Source organism: Herpailurus yagouaroundi, unplaced genomic scaffold, assembly GCF_014898765.1.
Source record: "Herpailurus yagouaroundi ecotype Mexico unplaced genomic scaffold, PumYag 180, whole genome shotgun sequence".
NCBI classification, from domain to species: Eukaryota; Metazoa; Chordata; class Mammalia; order Carnivora; family Felidae; genus Herpailurus; species Herpailurus yagouaroundi.
This window is the reverse complement of record NW_024412411.1, coordinates 15,105,618-15,127,180: the sequence shown is the minus strand read 5'-3', so window position 1 is coordinate 15,127,180 and position 21,563 is coordinate 15,105,618. Positions and strand designations below refer to the sequence as shown.

The following is a 21,563-nucleotide window of genomic DNA, read 5'->3' as shown; positions in this document are numbered from 1 at the left end:
GATTAGAAGCTTGGACATTTCAGCCCCACCTCCTGATAGGGGGAAAGGGACCGAAGATTAAGGTTGATCACCAACAACCAATGATTTAATCAATCATGCCTATGTAAGGAAACCTCCATAAAAGCCTGTAAATAATGAGGCCCAGAGAGTTCCCAGGCTGGTGAACACTTCGAAGTGCTGGGAGCATGACATACCCCAACTCCACAGGGACAGAAGCTCCTGTGCTTGGGACCCTTCCAGACCTTATTCTATGTACCTCTACATCTGGCTGTTCATTTGTATCCTTCATAGTAAAGCAGTAAATGTAAGTAATATGCTGTCTTAGATTCTGTGAGCCATTTTAGCAAAACATCAAACCTGAGGAAAGGGTCATAGGAATCCTCAATTTGTATCTGGTGGATCCAAGGCACAGGTGGCCAGGGACTTGCAACGGGCATCTGAAAGTGGAGGCAGTTTCATGGGGCTGAGTCCTTTAACTCATGGGGTCTGATGCCAACTCCAAGTAAATTACACCAGAACTGAATTGAATTGCTGGTCACCCAGCTGGTGTTGGAGAATTGGGGAGGTAGTGTTGAAAAAGACATCAGATATATGATGTCAGTAGGAAAAAACCTCTCACACCCTTGGTCATTATATTGATCACATCATGCTGATCATCAGCAATACTGCTGAGTTAATTTAAATGGTCCCTTTAAATCTGTATTTCAATTGCCTTTCCCTTATTGCCTTTCATGCAACATTATTCATTGACTCTACAAATATTGAAATCCCATTATGTGCCAGCCCTATGCTAGGACTTAGGGAATAGTGGTGATTAAAAACCTGATGTGAGTCCCTATTCTCATGAGCCTAGTGATAAAAACAGACATCCGTCAAAGAATCACATCTACATATAGATTTACAACTGTGGTAAATGCTGGAAGTGAGAGGTATAAGATGTGATGATTGTTCTCATCAGAAAAAGCATGACACACTTTCCTGAGGAAGCTAAAATGTAAAGACCTGTAGGAGGATAACTAAGTGAAGGTGTGGGAGTGGGTAAACTTAGACCTCACTTCTTTCAAAGTCTTCTGAGACTGAGGATTCTTTTTTCTTCCCCCTCCTATTTCAGCACCCTCCTCCTCTTAGATACCCCTGCACTCCCCAACCCCCCACACAATTTGGCTTCTATTAAGAGCCTCTCAGAATATACTCAGGACAGCATTAAAAGAAAACATTTCATAAGGTTTCTTTCTTTCTTTTTTTTCCTTTTAACACAGATCATAGCATTAGATGCTCAGTAAAGAAAGGCACCTAACTTCTCATAATTGAGCACAGCACTGCTCTCCTAATCAGTATCCTCCTCACTTCCCAGGCTGATCCTCAACTGGGTGCACCTGGCATTCACCCAGCCAGGGCCAAGATGATTGTGAAAATAATAGAGCTACGAGTCAAGACTATTGGACGGCAGTGAGAGCAACTTACTTTGCTGAGTGGAGTCAGGCTTGTCTTCACAGAGATTTAAAATAGGTTTTGAAGGATGAGGAGGAGAGGGGAAAGGCAGGAGGAGGAAACAGCACCCACAAAGGCACAGAGGAGTGAAAGAACACAGCGTATCTGCAGGGACTGAGGGGAATTTGGAATTCTCTTAAGTCAGGAAAACATCAAAATAAAATAGTGAAATTAAATCAGCTTTCTAAAAATGCAAAGAATCAAACTTCAGTGAACTCTAAAAGTCCCACAGGTAGAAGTCCTCATTTCTCTAAAATCCTTGGTAAGTGGGTTGTTGTTATACATATTAATCTCAACATCAGCAACTGTCCTAGGCTCCAGAATCCTTCGTTTAATTCCTTGGAGTTTGTTTATTTTCCTGGTATACTTTGTTTAAACTCTTTGACATTTTTTATTGCCTTCCAAATATTACCCTTCTTTGTTGCTTACCATGTAGAACAATCTTCGTCAAATAACTTCCACATCTTCCCAGACAGTGTGATGTAGTTGACTAAGAATTTGTATTGGCATAACTTTTTTTCAGTTTCCTTTCAGTTGCTGGAATGGAAGCTTGTACCTAAAATGGCACATGGTGAGAGCTAGAAGAAAAAATGATAAGAAAACATATTCAGCCTAATGGAGAGAACCAGGCACCAAAAAATTCTTCCATAAAGTACACATCTAGAGAAGAAAACAAATGTTTCTGCAGTATTTTTGTTTAAACAAGTTGTATAGTTCTCTATTGCCATATTATCAGGCAAATATTCCTGTGTGGGACTGTCCTCAGTGGATAAAGAAGGCAAACTTTTGTTAAAGTTGAGAATGTTGCCTAATGTTCCCATTGTGTGTGAAGAAAAGAGAAACTAACATTTATTAGCACATATATTACATTAGGCTCTGAGGAGGTGCAGTCTGAACACTATCATGTTTGGTCAGCTATCAGGAGCCTAAATGCGGTGATGGTCATACAATTTCATCGTGATGATAAACTTGGAAATTCATATAACCCACTGCCTTGATTTTCTAGAGAGCAGCTCTGTGGTCGTTTAGGTCATTAACAGCCACGTGGGACTTGAGCCCAGGTTCCTGATCCTTATATCCTGATCCCAGTGTTCTCTCTACAGCACCCCGAGATCCTCAGATCCTCAGGCCCTTTGTCTTCCAGTTACTTTTCTCTTCTTCCTGTCTCCTGCTTTCCTTCATTTTCAACAGTGCAGTTATCTGTTCTTTGAAAATGGGTTGTTTGAAATCATCCTTCAACAATTTAATTCAACATTATCTAATGATTATCTATGGCACACTAGACCTTGACACTATGCTAGACATTTGGTTGGATAGAGTAAGATAAACTATGTAGAGAAAATTAAAATACAAAGCAGCATACATAAATGCTTTGTAAACAAGTTCTATAGGATTTCAGAGGGGGGTGTGGGGAAGCTGGGACTTGGGCTTTTGATGAATGGAAAAGATTTTCACAAGGGGACAAGGGCTGAGGATAGGAAAAAAATTCTAGGTAAGATGAAGAGCAATAACAAGCATAAAGAGGAAAGGAACATGTTGGAGAGATGACAAGAGGAATCAAATGACTAACAAAGCACTTGCATTAAAGGAGAAAAATCTGAGACAAGATGGAAACATAGACAATACTGTTTATGCAGCTAGGCAAGGAGTACTTTCTACTTTAAGATTAGAGTAGCTAAGGGGCACCTGGCTGGCTCAGTTGGTTAAGCATTGGACTCTTGGTTTTGGCTAAGGTCATGATCTCACAGTTCTTGGGATCGAGCCCCTTTTTGGCTCTGTGCTGACAGCAAAGAGTCTGCTTGAGATTCTCTCTCTCTCTCTCTCTCTCTGCCCCTCCCCCAATTATGAAAGCTGACAAACACATATGTGTTTGTGCATACCCTCTCTGTCTTTCAAAATAAATAAATAAACTTAAAAAAAAAAAAAAAAGGATTAGAATAGCTAAAATACAAAGAGGATAGAAGCCCCAGTCAGATGTTATGGAGATTGCAGACAGGTCACCAGAAGCTGACTGGAAATGGGTGAAAGTAAGCAAATTAACTGGGTTTGTGTTAAGATGAACTGGGTAGAGGGGCGTCTGGGTGGCACAGTCGGTTAAGCATCTGACTTCGGCTCAGGTCATGATCTCACAGTTTGTGAGTTCGAGCCCCGCATCGGGCTTTGTGCTGACAGTGCAGAGCCTGGAGCCTGCTTCAGATTCTGTCTCCCTCTCTCTCTGCCCCTCCCCTACTCACGCTCTCTCTCTCTCTCTCTCTCTCTCTAAAATAAATAAACATAAAAAAAAATGAACTGGGTAGGAAGAGTCAAGAGCAAGTCCAAGGAGACTCTTACTAGCACACTCCTACCTCCAGGGGGAGCTCAGGGTTTCTGTCCCTCATTCCAAAGAAAAAGGAACTCTGAAGTGAATCTAAAACAAAATGGAGATTTTATAGCAACATTGATTCTGCAGATTCTGTTGGAGGAAGAAAGTCATTATAAACGGAAGTGGGCTGAGAAGATATTTGTCAATCATCTCTGGGGACTCTTAGCTTTGTTTAGATCTTGTAATGCTCATATCTTTTCACCTCTTCTTTGCCTTGGGATTGGTGTCTGGGACATTTTGAGTTAGAAGGGCAAAAATATTGAGGAGTCCACATTGTCCAGCCTGATAGGATTTGGAGCCAGCATGAGCTGGCAATAAAGATAATGGTACATGTGTCTGGTGAGAAGCTTGTCATAGCTACATGTGTGATTCAGGATCCTGGTCGGATTGTTCTACCTAACTACAAGATTTGTGTCTGGTGTGGTCACACAGGGCACTAGGATTTAGGGGGCAGTATTATCATGGGCAGAATTCTTGCTGAGAGAGATCTTGCTTGAAGCTTCAGCTACTGATTGCCAACAGGCAGAGTCAGAGGACTATTTCTGACATCAGAGAAGGTATCCTTGAAAGGCTGCGAATACAAAAGCACTCAGCTTCCCAGTGGTGCAGCTCCATCCCTCATGGTGGAGGAGAGGACCTAGTCTTGGCCAGGATTCACTTATGGGACCAAAACAGTCTCATCAGCAGAAGCCTGGAATTTGAAGAAATGCAAGGCCAACTGTGAGGCACGTACCTTCTCTAAAATGAAGGCTATCTTCTTGGAAAGACCTGGCCCTCAATTTAAGAGTGAGGAGCTGGAAATACCAAGATCAATAGCATGAATCTAGGACCCTGGAAAGGTGTTTAACCACAGAAATAAAGGAGACCTGTGAATGACTTACGGAAGAGAGATGACAATACTGTAAACTCACTGTGTACCTAGTCACAGTGGTGTTTAGGTGCAAATCTCTGGGGAAGCAGGCAGCCTATGCAGGTGTTGGACTTAACCCTAGTCTGTGGGTGACAGAAAGGCACAATTTTAACCTTATTTTTGCATCATACATTCAGAAAGCATTTTTAAAAACTGTCTTCCACGATCCAGTTATAAGAGTTGCGGGTTTGTGTTTTTTTTTAATTTTTTAAAGATTTATTCATTTTTTCAGAGATAGAGTGTGAGTGGGGGAGGGACAGAGAGAGAGGGAGACACAGAATCTGAAGCAGTGTCAGGCTCTGAGCTGTCAGCACAGAGCCCGACACGGGGTTCAATCTCACACTGCAAGATCATGACCTGAGCTGAAGTTGGAAATCCAACTGACTGAGCCACCCAGGCACCCCTATAGGAGCTACATTATTATACTAACATGCCATCTGATATTCTTACATGAAGGTCTATGTGTTCTAACCCAAATCAACCTTTATTCTATCATTTATGTGCTTTTAACTTGTCTTATTTAATAAGAATTTTATCTCATTACAAAATTCATAATTAACGCAGAATATTTGAAGATGCCAAAAACATAATGTAAAACAAAAATTAGACATGATTGTACCAAAGATAAGCATTATTAACATTTTGATGTATGCACTTTTACTGTGACTGTATATGTGCATATTTTAAAGTAAAAATCACCATGATATTTACATTGTTTTGTAGCTTCCCCCCCTCCCCCACTTACTAATGTATTTGTGGGACTTTTTCAGTGTTAGTAAATGATCTATGTCAAAATTTTTTCTTTACAATTTTTAATTATGTAAGTATTAGCATTACATTGTTGTGAGCTTAGAAAATAGAGAAAAATTGTACAGAAGGATAAGTCATTTAGAACCCTACCATCCAGGGATTAATTACTTTTGATATTTTAGTCTATATACTGGCAGTCTGTTTTTAAAAGTTCCATAAGTAATAACTAAATGTATTCTCACCATAAACTTTCAAGTAATACAGAGTATTTTACTCTTTTTTCTTTGCATGTAATAAAAATCATTTCATTGTTTCTTTGAGTACAATTTTAATATGTTTATAAATATCTTTATTTAATATTTTATTTTTTTAAATTTTATTTATTTATTTTTGAGAGAGAGAGCATGTGCTCCTGTAAGTGGGGGAGGGGCAGAGGGAGAGAGAATCTTAAGTAGACTCCACACTCAGCAAGGAGCCTGATGCTCAGGCTTGGTCTCAGGAACCATGAGATCATGACCTGAGCTAAAACCAAGAGTTGGACACTTAGCCAACTGAGTTACCCAGGGGACCCTGTATGTATCTTTTTATTTATTTATTTATTTATTTATTTATTTATTTATTTATTCATTCATTTATCTATTTATTTATTTAGTAAAGATGTTGGGTTTTTTTTTAATTTAATTTTTTATTTTTTAAAATTTACATCCAAATTAGTTAGCATATAGTGCAACAATGATTTCAGGAGTAGATTCCTTAGTGCCCCTTACTCATTTAGCCCGTGCCCCCTCCCACTACCCCTCCAGCAACCCTCAGTTTGTTCTCCATATTTATGAGTCTCTTCTGTTTTGTCCCCCTCCCTGTTTTTATATTATTTTTGCTTCCTTTCCCTTATGTTCATCTGTTTTGTCTCTTAAAGTCCTCATATGAGGGAAGTCATATGATTTTTGTCTTTCTCTGACTAATTTCACTTAGCATAATACCTTCCAGTTCCATCCACATAGTTGCAAATGGCAAGATTTCATTCTTTTTGATTGCCAAGTAATACTCCATTGTATATATGTACCACATCTTCTTTATCCATTCATCCGTCGATGGACATTTGGGCTCTTTCCATACTTTGGCTATTGTTGATAGTGCTGCTATAAACATGGGGGTGCATGTGTCCCTTCGAAACAGCACACCTGTATCCCGTGGATAAATGCCTAGTAGTGCAATTGCTGGGTTGTAGGGTAGTTCTATTTTTAGTTTTTTGAGGTACCTCCACACTGTTTTCCAGAGTGGCTGCACCAGCTTGCATTGCCACCAACAATGCAAAAGAGATCCTTTTTCTCCCAATCCTCGCCAACATCTGTTGTTGCCTGAGTTGTTAATGTTAGCCATTCTGACAGGTGTGAGGTGGTATCTCATTGTGGTTTTGATTTGTATTTCCCTGATGATGAGTGATGTTGAGCATTTTTTCATGTGTTGGTTGGCCATCTGGATGTCTTCCTTGGAGAAGTGTCTATTCATGTCTTTTGCCCATTTCTTCACTGGATTATTTGTTTTTTGGGTGTTGAGTTTGATAAGTTCTTTATAGATTTTGGATACTAACTCTTTATCTGATATGTCATTTGCAAATATCTTCTCCCATTCTGTCGGTTGCCTTTTAGTTTTGCTGATTGTTTCCTTCACTGTGCAGAAGCTTTTTATTTTGATGAGTTCCCAGTAGTTCATTTTTGCTTTTGTTTTCCTTGCCTCCGGAGACGTGTTGAGTAAGAAGTTGCTGAGGCCAAGATCAAAGAGGTTTTTGCCTGCTTTCTCCTCAAGGATTTTGATGGTTATCTGTCTTACATTGAGGTCTTTCATCCATTTTGAGTTTATTTTTGTGTATGGTGTAAGAAAGTGGTCCAGGTTCATTCTTCTGAATGTTGCTGTCCAGTTTTCCCAGCACCACTTGCTGAAAAGACTGTCTTTTTTTTTTTTAATGTTTTATTTGTTTTTGAGACAGAGAGAGAGACAGAGTATGAGTGGGGGAGGGGCAGAGAGAGAGGGAGACACAGAATCCGAAACAGGCTCCAGGCTCCCAGCTGTCAGCACAGAGCCTGACGCGGGGCTCGAACTCATGAGTTGTGAGATCATGACCTGAGCCGAAGTCGGACGCTCAACCGACTGAGCCACCCAGGCGCCCCTGAAGAGACTGTCTTTATTCCATTGGATATTCTTTCCTGCTTTGTCAAAGATTAGTTGGCCATACGTTTGTGGGTCCATTTTTGAGTTCTCTATTCTGTTCCATTGATCTGAGTGTCTGTTCTTGTGCCAGGTTTTTTTTTTTTTTTTAATGTTTATTTTTGAGAGAGAGAGAGAGAGAGACAGAGTGTGAGCCAGGAAGGGGCAGAGAGAGAGGGAGACACAGAATCTGAAGCAGGCTCCAGGTTCTGAGCTGTCAGCACAGAGCCCAACGTGGGGCTCGCATCCACAAACTGTGAGATCATGACCTGAACTGAAGTCGAATGCTCAACCGACTGAGTCACCCAGGTGCCTCCCTGTGTATATCTTTACATTAAATACAGAAAAGTATAAAAGAAGACATAAATCACTGGGCTGAAATCAAGGTGTGAGCAGGATCACCCTCCTTCTGGGAGAGGGCTCTATGGTAGAATCTGTCCCTTGTCTCTTCCAGCTTTTGAATAACTTTTCAACATTTCTGGTTGTTATGGCTGTGTCACTCCAATCTTTAAGGTCAGCACCTTCAAATCTCTGTGTTCCATTTCACAGCACCTTCTTTCTGTGTCAAATCTCTCCCTGACTTTCTCTTAGGAGTACACTTGTGATTGCATTTAGAGCGCACCCAAACAATCCAGGATAATCTTCTCATCTCAATACCCTTAATTTAGTCACTTCCACAAAGACTCCTTTCAAATAAGCCAACATTTTCAGGTATATGTTGGGGTGTCACTATTCAGCCTATTAGAGCTGTCATCATTGGGTAGGGATGGAGCTCTGTGAGTCAATAGGAAGAAGGGATTGGGGAGAATCTTCTAAGGGTACCAATCCCAAAGTCAAGTCCACTCCTGGGGGAAAAAAAAAACAACCCCAAACCATGTGATAGCCGGAGTCACTAGATCAAAGAGAAGAAAAGACAACTGCACCAAGGGAACTTAAGTACAGATTTTGCACTTCCTGTCAGTTAAGAGTTTGAGTATTCTGTATGTAAGATGTGGGTTTCAAATATTTTAAGTTGCTGAGTGCTCAACTGAAAATGTGACTGAGATGGCAGAACTAGAAGTGGAGCCCACAGCTGAGGTCCAAGGCCAGAGCCAGAGGCACAAGTGTATCAGAGAACACTGGAGGAGGGTATAGACAGAAGCCGGTGCAGAAAGATTCCTAATCTCAAAAACAACCATGACTGAGGTGGAGAGCATTCAAAAGATGGGACTTTGGCGCCACAGGGAATTTTCAGCTTTCACAATCCATCTGTTGATTTAATACTAGCTATTTATTCTAAGGTTTATTTATTTTTGAGAGAGGGAGAGACAGAGCACAAGTGGGGTATGGGCAGCAAGAGTGGGATACACAGAATCCAAAGCAGGCTCCAGGCTCTGAGCTGTCAGCACATGAGATCATGACCTGACCCAAAGTCAGACACTTAACTGATTGAGCCACCCAGGAACTCCTTAATACTAGTTATTGATTATATTCTTCAAATTAAGCTTTTTGATAAATGTTTTAAATGACCTGGTAAGAGGATGGGCCAGATCTGCCTGTCTCCTCATGAATACAGGGGGAGAGGGAAGGAGGGAGGGAAGGAGGGAGGGAGAGAGAGAGGGGGGGGGGGAGGGAATCTTAATCAGGCTCCATTCTCAGTATGGAGTCCGACGTAGGACTCAATCCCACGACCTGGGATCATGACCTGAGCTGAAGTGAAGAGTTGGATGCTCAACCAACTGAGCCACCCAGATGCCCTGGGGTGATAATCTTTAATAGGTGACTGGTGACTAGCCAGGGGACCTTATGGAAAGAGTATGCCAGACATAAGTGTTGCATGTAAACATGCTTCTGAAGTCTGAGTTTGTCATTTTGACTAATTTAGAGGCTTACAGGGATGGTATATTTTTTTCTGAGAGGACAGATCATTTTGCAGGGTTTAAGTAGATAAGTGCATGGGTATTAGTTGTGGGTGGGGACAGTTGCTTCAGCCAACTCTCCTCACCAAAAGCAACTTTAGTGGAAGATCAAGCTTTTAATTCAAAAGTCTTCAGAGATGACTGGTCTGGATTTCCCCAGCCACATACAGGAGAAGCCTCAAGGAAGAGGAAAGGGAGAAACACTGTGGGTGACACTGAGGCTTTCACCCAGTTCTCGCCCCTGCACTGGGCATTTCCTCCATTATGCGCTGTGCTCTTGCTGCCCTCAAAGGGGCTCAGCTATTTTCTGAGTAAGATGGAGAAAGTGTTTGATGATTAAGTGGAGAAGGTCCCCATGTTGTTGGGACATTCCAACCATGAGTTAAGAGGAAGGGAGATGAAAGCAGGTGGGAGGGGAGAGAAGGAGACCACACAAGACCCAGAGTAAGGGTATTTCCCCCAGAAATTGATAGTTCATGCACAGATGCTATTCATAAATGAGTCTTCTAACTCTCTTCCATGAGGGTATTAGTGAAAATGATACTGATAAATTCATATGGCTTAGGCTCAGGCATTATGCTTTTCCTTTTCCTGGAGTTCTCTTTGCCTAGAAAACTACTCATCCCTCAGCATACAATTTAAACCTCCAATATGAAGTCCACCCAACACTTGCAGATTCCTATCATCTTTCCATTCTCAACACATCCTGTGGTTCTACTTTACTGTGGCTATTCAGTAAAATCCTTGAGGAGGGTTTACAAATTTTATGTATCTGAGTCCCACCCATATTTACTAAATTAGGTGGGACATAAGCATTTGCTGTTTTTAAAACTTCAAATAGTTGGTTCTAATTCTGAGGTTGAGAATCATTGAATGTATCAAAGAAGAAGTAGAATATTAATTACTGGAGTATAAAGACTGTACTGCTTTCATTTTGTTTCCTCAGCTAGTGGCATGTTGTAAGCACTCAGTAAAAGTTTGTTGAGTTTATTGAAAGAATTAGTAAGCAGACAGAGCTGGAGAGGATACGATGTGGCAGAGCAAGTTTTCATGAAGGACTTGTTTTAGGAGGGCAGGTAAGGAGTGGTGAGTCGGTGGCATTGAATGAGGTATAAGCCTGGAAGGGGCCGCCTAGAGTGAAAGGGGTCTCAGGGGGACTAAAAGAAGTGGGTATCAGAGACCATCCGTCCTAGTCTACATTCCTTTGACATTAGTTTGCTGCACAGTGGGAATGCGGTGACATTTGAATAACCTTCTAGTCAGGATTGGGGGACAGACATTGTATCCAGTGCCCTTAGTGGGAAATAAGAGAGATGCTGACAAGAAAGGGTTTAAAAATCTAGCTAAGACCCAAATGAAAAACATTCATATGACTCACATGACAACATGACAATTAAACTTAATCATTGCCATTTGTGAGGGCATAATATGTGCCAATCTTTACATTAAGCACTTCATAAACATGACTTAGTTGAAAACCATTACGATAGCCCTTGATGAAGAAATGCAGGCTGGGACAGCATAAGTAACTTGTTTAAGGTTGTACAGCCAATAAGTATTAGAAGCTAGATTTGGACTCAGGTTTGGCTGACTCCAAAACTGTGCTTTTGTGCACGATACCTCTAGCCTCCTTCCTCAAATCTCTCTTCTGTGTAGCCTCTGGTCTAAGTGATTACCTAAAATCACATGGTAAATCCTACCATGTCTTCAAGGATTAAAACAATTCCTCATCTTCACTGCCTTACAGAATGTGTTAGAAAATGGAGTATCTGTAGAACCAAGTAGAGAGGTAACTGAATAGGGTGAGGTTGATAGCGGCTTCCAAAGCAGTGAATTAACTTGAAGTTTACTTGAAAGAAGTAAGGAATACAGAGGAGAAAGAACAGAGCAATATTAAATCTAGACCTGAAATGTTTGAGGGACAAAAAACCCAGATTCACTTCTACACCTACCCAAATCACTATTCCAAACCTCACATGATAGCACGCTTGCATATGTGTGTGTGCATGTACACACTCAGAGAACCTATGAGATTTTGCTAAATACTAATTTTTCTACAAGTAGATAAAATAGTAAGACTAGAAAGATATATTTAACCAGGGGTAAGCTGTTTTGACTCACAAGATGTCTGCCACCAAATGTATGGGTTTTGGGTTTTGTTTTTTTTGTTTTTTTTTTTTTCCTCACACCAATTCTCTGATTCTTTGGACACCAACAGGGTGTCCCACAATTGAGTTCTATTCTAACGCTAACTACCTGAAGTTAGTTACACTTCACAGGGTTAAGGGCTCAGTCTTACAAGACTGCTCTCACTTTCAGGGGTGCCTGGGTGGCTCAGTTGGTTAAGTGTCTGACTTCAGCTCAGGTCATGATTTCGTTGTTCATGAGTTCAAGCCCCACATTGGGCTCTGTGCTGACAGCTCAGAGCCTGGAACCTGCTTCAGATTCTGTGTTTCCTTCTCTCTGCCCCTCCTCCACTCACGCTCTGTCTCTCTCTCAAAAATAAACATTAAAACAATATTTTTAATTAAAAAAAAAAAAGACTGCTTTCATTTTTGGATGCCAATTGCAAGTCTTAAACCACCCATGTTTGTGCTTCTGAACAACCAGGTATAAATTGGGGATACCCACTATTCTCTTCTCAGGTTCAGTAATTTGCTAGAATGGCTTACAGAACTCAGGCAGTCACTTCATTTGTGTTTACTAGATTATTATAAAGGATACAAATGAATAGCCAGTTGAACAGATACATAGAGCAAAGTCTGAAAGCATCCTGGGTGCAGGAACTTCTGTCCTTGTGGAGTTGGGAGTGTACCACCCTCCCAACACTTCGATGTGTTCACCAACTTGAAAGCTATCCAAACTTCATATTTTATGGGTTTTTATGGAGACTTCATTCCATAGGCATGACTGATGAAATCATTGGCCATTCATAATTGAACTCAATCTTCAGCTCCTCTCCCCAGCCTGGAGGATGGGGGTTGGGACTGAAAGTTCCAAGTTTCTAATCAAGGCTTGGTCATTCTAGCCACCACCCACCCCCATTCCCCTCTTGAAGCTTCTACATCTCCAGCCACCTCATTTGCATATAAAAGACACTCCTATCACTCCTAGGGCTTAGAAGCTGTGTATTAGGAACTAGGGACAAGACCAAATATTTATTATACCCCAAGGGATATCTTTGCAGGGAAAGAATTCTGCTTTCTGTTCTCTGTTGATGTTAAGTATGAGGGAATCATCCTGAAATTGGAGACAGAAGTTCATATAAATAACTGAAATCATAGTACAGGTTTAAATGCCTGTTGATTTAACTTATGATACACACCCTTTCAGATGTTAAATATGCACATTCACAAGGTATATTTGATGATTGTGCTGTGGGAAAAGGGTAATCCTCTGACTTTTGCCAGTTTTATCTTCACTTGGAGTATTTCCTCCCTTGATTTTTATGTTACATGGACTTGTCTCATGATGGCACCATTGTGACATGTGTATAGGCTGGTCACACCCTGTTCAACTGTTATTTATTTAAAGTCTTCTCTCCTGATGGACTGGGCCCAAAACTTATCTGTTTCCCCCCAACTTTAGAATGGCAGGCAAATAGTGAGGCTTCTCCCCCAGGAGAGTCTAGCTTTTGCTATTGGCACCCATAGCAATAGCCATTAATATTGCATTACTTCTGGCCACCCATCCTGAGTTACGATTGGCAACTCACACATATATACATACAAGATTTATGAGCAGCATTGTATTGTTTAAACTTATGCTTAAAAATAAGTTTATCTCAGCCACTGTTTCTGGAAGACTGTTATTATGGAGATTTATACCACACTACTGCTAAACTACTTGTGTCATATTGTTCTTAGTTGGTTCTCCTTTTGGGGGTTTCTTTTCTATTGTCTTATTTCTTAATGCATAGGCTTTAAATTTGCATACCTGAGACACTGTGGAAGAAAAGGCTAGTTTTACATTTGAATGGCTTGTAAATAATATGATTTTCATTGGCATTTATTAAATAAAAGAACTTTTGTGGGTTTGTGTGAAATCAGTTTTCTTGTGGCATGATACTCATACAACATGCAAATAGACTAAACAAAAGCATTCCCATGCTTAACAATCAGCAGCAAGTCCATGTTACTCACTAAATGTTTACTGAGGACTTACTCTGGGCCAGATACATACAGGGGAGAGCTCACAGGACACAACAAGATTCTGTGTACTCCATTAAGAAAACAGTGGCAGTCCCTATCATTCTTTTTCTTAAAATCCTTGGAGAGCTTTGGGTCCAAATAGGTTTAGAATATTCCTTTCCTGCCCAGAGAACTGAACATCTGAAAGAGCCTAGAAAGGGGAGAGGAAGCTTTAAGAATCCACAGTAGGCTGTGCCTCTGGCCCTCTTCTTTGATGTCTTTGCTCTGTCCTATTACCTTCAGTTCATGTTTCACCTTAATTATTGCTAGTTTTTCTTCTCAACTTTGAGTAAATCCTGGATTTGTCCCTGGACCTCTACTTTAGATCTTCTCATTCCATGCTCTGCACCTTATGAAGAAGTCTCACCCTACTCACAACCAGACGCAGCTTCTGGAACTACAATCCCAGAGTGGCATCCTAGATGCTGCTTGCCTGGGAGAGGACCTCAGACATGATCCATAGCTTTCAAGTTATAATTCCTTAGGTAGAGGTACCTAGGTGGCTCAGTTGTTTGAGTGTCCAACTCTGGATTTTGGCTCAGGTCATGATCCCAGGGTCATGGGATCAAGCCCTGTGTGGAGCCCCACATGGAACCCCGAGTAGGGCCACATGCTGAGCATGGAGCCTGCTTAAGGTTATCTCTCTTGCTTGGCCCTCTTCCCCACCCACGTGCTCTCACTCTCTCTCTCTCTCTCTCAAAAAAAAAATCCTCCCGTATGGCGGGCGATGAAGCTAGAAAGATGAGCAGGTGTCAGATCTAAAGGGGGTTTGTGTGTTAAGCTAAGGAACTTTTTTTTCCTGTTAGATTTCAGCTCTATTGAACTTTTTGAGCACTTTCTGGAACAAGTAATTTTATTTCCCATCTCAGTGGGGTTTTTTTTATTTGTTTGTTTATTTTTTTGATATGAGCAAGAGTCTAATAAGCACCAAATGCTGAATCAAGATATACCCAAATGTTACCAAAACCAATGGTCAATTTAGTCATATATAGGATTCATCAATAAGTCTTCAATTGTCAAGTATTACTACATGCAAATTATAGCTTAATCCATAAGGATGTCATGATTTAGGGACAGAGTGTATACAACCCTGAGACAAGACAGACTGTGATAATCATATTAGAGGTTCAAACAACATTCTATGGGACTCTGATGGAAAAAAATATTAATTCTTATTAGAATAATCAAGTCAACAATTTATGGGATATACATAGGGTGTGCACATCAGGGCAACCAGCTAATTAATGTTGGGCAGAATAGATAGTGGATTGAGTAATAAGTATTACTTGTCAGCTTGTTATTTTGCCCTTCAATGGCCTTAAACTCTGAGTGATAAGGAAGTGAGAAAGTAGAAGAAGGAAGTGTGGCAGGACCCAGAGGGAAGGAATTTATTCTTGTAAAAGAAGGAGGAGAAGTGGAACCAAAGGCAGGAGAGACACGGGTAAAGATTGTTTTAATCATGGGTGTAGCCTTTTCTTGAGTCTGTTTAGTTCCAAGAATTGGGAAAGAAAAGAAGAGAGCCAACCATAGAACCAAAGGAAGGCTTAACATCAAAACAAGCAGAAAACAAAAGACACAGAAATAACTTGTTCGTATAGGAATTTTACTATGGTACTACTACTTATAAAATTTGATACCAGGAACATTTTATGGATGATACAGATAAAAGTGTGGACAGGCATGGTTATAGATAGATGTGTAAGGGAAAATGTTATTACGGTTATTGTTAGAACTATTCACAAATATTCCCACTCTCCATTAACGCACAGGAGAGTACTGAACTATCCACCTCTTTCAAAGATTGATGTGGCTATGTGGCTTTCTTTGGCCAATAAAATGTGAGTAGGAGTGACTAACATGTAGAATGGGTGAGAATTACTTTTTAGCCACTGAGATTTGGCATTTAGGTATAAGCTAAACTATCTTTCCTAATACAATTATCCATAAATGAAAAGATTGCTAATATTTATGCAAAGAAAGAGATTTGTGGGATAGGTTGAAGGAGTACTATCAGAGATGGAAATAATATAATACAAGGCTCATGATTCCCTTTTTATCTTGCAGTAATTTACCTATATGTTTTTCTCTTTGTAATATTCTCCATTTTTATGGTTTCAACTACTGCCTTGGAATGAATAATTAAGAACTCTATGTATCTGGTCCTGAGAATCATACTCTCATTTCTAGCTGCCTACAAAGACATGCTCATCTTAGAGGATACACAGTTAGACTATTCAGACATGAATAGTCTAAAAATGAAGCCATGAAACTCCCCAGCAGACCAACTGCCCCCCAGAGAAAATCCCTTCCACCTTCAGTGATGATTTAGCTTGCTTCCCCTTCTTTTTCCTCTTTATCCAATCTCTTCTTCAAAATGTGCCTCACATTTACCACTTCCTCTTCACTCACACCTCAGCCACCTTGGTCCAAACTTATTTAACTCACACCTGGACCACGGTCACAGCCTCACTTCCATTCCATCATATCCTCCCACCTATGTAGCCCAGACACTTTCCGAGGATCTTCTTCAACCCTTTGGTCTTATGTCCAACATTCTCTGCAGTGTACCCATCCAGTCCTCTCCATTGTTTCCCAGCTGTTGTGCTCAGGCCGGGTTGCTTGCTGTGCTGTGTAAACCATTCTGCTCGGTCTTACCTCACTGCTTGACTATTTTATTTCCAAGTGGGCAAGTGTTCTCACTAGCATCTTCCCAATCAAAAATCCCACCCATCCTTAAGCCTCATATGAAATTACTTTTTTTTTTTTTTTCTGGAAGGCTCACTCAACAAATGTCATCCAAACAGATCCAAACATCCCTTTCTCCACCCACATAGCACTTAGTCACAAAGTTCTAAGTTCTCTTAGAAATCATATAGAACAATCCCCCAATTTTACAGTTGAGGTTCAGAGACTTGGCTAGTCCTGCAGCCAGTGAGTGGCAGCTAGAACTAGAAGCTAGATGTCCTGACTTTAGTTTCCTTCCTGCTATACTTTTCTGCCCTTTCTTTACCAACAAATGTGTTTTAGAATTTAATTCTATCCAATCTTCATTTTGCTTAATGTTTATTAATCATGCATCCCTGATTACATTATAAACAGCTTAGGAACAATGAGCTCAATCCGTATTAGGTACAAGCCCTTATTTTTGGCTTCTGAGGCTGAGGTTCAGAGTAAGGTTGAAATGCAGAGCCAAGCCATTAAACCAATAAGTTTTGGAACAACTGGATATCAGTCAGGAATATAAATAGAACATTGGAGACAAAAGGAAGATAGTAATTTAAGGTCAGGACTTTAGATGACCAGAGTCAGGAGAATTTATGGAGATTTGAAAGTACAAACTCATTGATTGAATTATGGATGATCAGAAAGAGTTAAATCAAGTGACAGTTCCTTCATGCAACACCTAGAATAGAGAAGTAAGGAGAAGGAAAGAAAGGAGACTCGCCAAGATCCCCACAAATCTCTCATGTCTGGCTAGAGAAGTTGACTCTATTTTCTCTCTCTATCTCTCTTTTTTTAATGTTTATTTATTTTTGAGAGAGAGAGAGGGAGAGAGACAAAGAGAGACACCATGAGTGGGTGAGGGACAGAGAGAGAGAGGGAGACGCAGAATCTGAAACAGGCTCCAGGCTCTGAGCTGTCAGCACAGAGCCCGATGTGGGGCTCAAACTCTGAACGGCAAGACTGTGATCTAAGCCAAAGTCGGACGCTTAATTAACTGAGCCACCCAGGCGCCCCTAGAGAATTTGACTCTAAAAAAGAACACCAAGCATGAGAAAGCTTGTATATGAAGGAAAATATTACAAAGAAAAAAAAACATACAGGTAAATTACTGGAAGATAAAAAAGGAATCATAAGTCTTGTATTATATTATTTCCGTCTCTGATAGTACTCCTTCAAACTATCCCACAAATCTTTTTCTTTGCATAAATATTATACCTTTATTTTGTTAAGGTATAATTGACATACAGCATTATATTAGTTTCAGGTATACAACATAATGATTTGATATTCGTATATATAGTGAAATGATCACCCAATAAGTCTAGTTAACATAGATCACCATACATAGTTACAGAAATTTTTTTCTCATGATGAGAACTTTTAAGATCCATTCTCTTAGCAACTTCCAAATATGCAATACAATAATAACTATAGTTGCTGTGTGTGTGTACTTATTTACCCATGACTTATTTATTTTATAACTGGAGGTTTGTAACTTTTGACCCTCTCCACCTATTTCACCTGCTCCCCATCCCCAAGCCTGACTTTTAATTATGTATGGTCTGGCCAGCCAGAGATGGTCTCAGCAGGGAGGGCAGAGCTGCTCTGAGCCAAAAGGCAGTAGATATTCTGACTTGGCTGTTGGCACACCCCCAGCCATGTTCTCTCTTGGGAAGCCTTGCCAGATCCCATCCCTTCTGAATACTGGCCCAGACCCTTGGACTGAGGCCTATGCCTCTTTACTTCTGTCCTGGCTATTTGGACAATGGATCCCATCTACCAGTGATTGAGTTTGCCAACCCGTGCAGACTCACTGTGTCTTATTAACATAAAACACTTAGCATGGAGTATACAAGATACTGTACACTTTTTTGTGTGAGAGAGTGTGGGCGCACACATACAAGTGGGGGAGGGGCAGAGAGAGTGGGAGAGAGAGAGAATCCCAAGCAGGCTCTGTGCTCAGCACAGAGCCTGACACAGGGCTCAGTCTCACAACTGTGAGATTATGACTTGGGTCTGAATCAAGAGTCAGACACTTAACCAGTGAAGCCACCCAGGTGCCCCAAGATACTGTACTTTTTAATCTCACTGTTCCTTCCCAATTTTATTGCCCACTGTATCTCTTTACATAATTGTACTAGGCAGCCACACTGGCAGCCACCATTCCTCACAAACAATATCCATTGTTTCGTGCCTCCATGTCTTTGCTTGTGTTATTCCCTCTGCTTAGAGTGCTTTTCCTATTCCCTTTGCAATACTAGATCTGACTGACAAGACCTTATTTGTGTTTTGAAGACCCAACTCATACGTTCTCACTTTAGTCAAATATTCTAAGATTCTCCCCAAACGGAAAGAGCAAGTCATTCTTTTCCTTGGACTCTCATCATCGTTCTTTGTGTCTTTATTGTAGAACTTTACAAATTCTGCTTTATAGTACAGTATAGTTCTACGGCTTTAGCCTATTATATTTAGGCTTCTTGAGAATGGGAACTATGTTTTAACTATTGCTTACCCTCACAATACCTAGACCATTGTGTTGTGCATAATAAACATTGAATAAACACGTTGGGCTAAGTCTTGATTTGGTGTTCTTTTATCCTGTATATTTTAAATAGAATTTTTTTTAGGGCAGTTTTAGGTTCACAGCAAAATTAGATGGAAAGTACAGAGAATTCCCATCTCACCCAACCCTGAGATGAGCACAGCCCCCCTCACTATGAACATCCCCTATCACAATGTTACATTTGCTATAATTGATGAATCTACATCGACATATCATTTTCACCCCAAGTCCATAGTTTACACTACAGTTCATTCCTGGTGTTATACATTATGTGAATTTTGACAAATGTACAAAGGCATGTATCCACCATCATAGTTTCACTCTCCTAAAAATCCTCTGTGCTCCAACCATTCATCCTTCCCTTCCTGCTAACTCCTGGCAACTACTGATCTTTTCATCATCTCTGTAGTTTTGCCTTTTCCAGAATGTTATGTGGTTGGAATCATACAGTATGTAGCCTTTTCAGATTGGCTTCTTTCATTTAGTAATATGTATTTAAGTTTCTTTTCACAGTTTGATAGCTTATTTCATTTTAGTGCTGAATAATGTTCCATTGTTTGGATGTACCACAGTTTAGTTATCTGATCATCTACTGAAGGACATCTTGCCAAATTTGCGCAATTATGAATACAGTTGCTAGAAACATCTGTGTGCAGGTTTTGTGTGGACAGGAGTTTCAATTCACTTGGGTAAATACCAGGGGCCACTCACTATTGCTGGATTATGTGTTAAGAGGATGTTTAGTTTTGTAAGGAACTGTCAAACTATCTTCCAAGCTGAGCTACTTTGCATTCCACCAAGAATGAATGAATGAATGAATATTTATTTATTTTTGGGAGAGCGCAAGTGGGGGGAGGGGCAGAGAGAGAGGGACGGGATCTGAAGCAGGCTCTGCGCTGATAGGCTGACAGCAGCGAGCCTAATGTGGGGCTTGAACTCACGAACCACGAGATCATGACCTGAGCCGAAGTCAGATGCTCCACCGACTGAGTCACCCGGGTATCCTGAGTGAGAGAGTTCTTAATCCTCCACGTCCTTGCCGACATTTGGTGGTGTCAGTATTTTGGTTTTTTCAATTCTAATATATAGTGGTATCTCGTTGTTTTATTTGCAATTCCCAAATGACAGACAATGTTGAGCATCTTTTCATAAGCTTACTTGCCATCTGTATCTTCTTTGGTCAGGTGTTATTCTCTATTTTAACAAAATAAGAATAAATATCTCCCGATTATTCAAACAATATACAAGTTTACAAAGGAAAAAGTCAAACTTCTCTTTCTCTCAGTCTCATTACTGAAAAGTAAGCACTGTTAATATTTTCTTGGTCTTCCTTCAAGGCATTTCTGTATGCATTTGCATATCTACATATGTATATTTTTACACGACTCTGTAGTTTTTCTTTCAATAGTATTTTGTGAGTTTCTTTAAAAATGTATGTTAAAGACATATTACTTTAATATATCTTGAAAATCTTTCAAATCAGTAATGGCTGCAGAATATAGCAGACTATGAATGTGCTATAAAGTAATTAATTAATCCTTTAGTGGACATTTAAGTTCTTACTGTTTTTTTGTTTTTTTGTTTTTTTTTTTTACCTTCAAGCAATTCTATAACAAACCACCCTATACGTATAGATGTCTTTGACAGAAATGCCAGTATTTCTGTAGAATAGAGTCTTAGAAATGGAGTTGCTGAGTCAAGAATTGCATAATTTAAGAACATGATAGAAAGTGCCCTCAAACTGCCATATCATGCACAAAAAAAGAGGCTGTTCCAATCCACACTGTGTTAGAGAGTGTAGTGAGTATTCAGAGAAGGCTTCAGGGTTCCAAATAGGTGTCTTAGGGGTCATCTGGGGAAAAGAAGGAGCAAGAAAAGGGCTGGGAGTCCATGCTGCAGTCTCGTACTCCCTTTAATCAGACTATATCTGCTTTGATCAATATCGATTGGGTTTGGTATAAAAGTCCTCTTGAGGAGAGGTTTCTGGTGCTGAACCAATCGTTTAAAAATCATTGAAATAAAAAAAAAAAGTTGAAAAATCATTGAAATAAGGAATCACTTCTTTTGGTTAACAAACATTAGTAATTCATCAGTTAGGAATCTTTTCAGCTGCAAGTAACAGATAATCTATCAATAGTGATTGAATTAGTTGGGGTTTATTTTTCTCACATAACAAAAATCTAGACAGATGCACTGATCCTTTGGGGCTTTCCCTTATGGTTGCAAGATGGTCATCCCAGCCCCAGCATTATGTTTGCATTCAAGGCAGGATGCAGAGGAGATAGTTTGCACCAGTCACTCTGGCCCTTTTACAAGAATGCAAAAGTTCTCCCAGAAGCTCTTCACTCCTTCCCAAGACCTTTGCTTATATCTCACTGGCTTATATCTCATTATCTTCTCTGGTTTTCTACACAGTCCCTACTAGCTGTAAGGGAGGCTGGAAAAAGAGAACTTAGTTTTTCCAGCCTTT

At 40.2% G+C, this 21,563-nt stretch overlaps 1 protein-coding gene across 3 annotated transcripts in view; it reads right to left on the bottom strand.

The window, feature by feature from the left end:
* The window catches only part of EED (embryonic ectoderm development), a 197,384-nt gene that overhangs the window by 58,664 nt on the left and 117,157 nt on the right, over positions 1-21,563 (bottom strand). For all 3 annotated transcript variants that reach the window (XM_040489558.1, XM_040489557.1, XM_040489560.1), the window contains exon 3: positions 1,921-2,069. In XM_040489558.1, coding sequence (XP_040345492.1) covers positions 1,921-1,923 — 3 coding nt within the window. In that variant the 5' untranslated portion in view covers positions 1,924-2,069. The remainder of the gene's footprint in view (positions 1-1,920; positions 2,070-21,563) is intronic.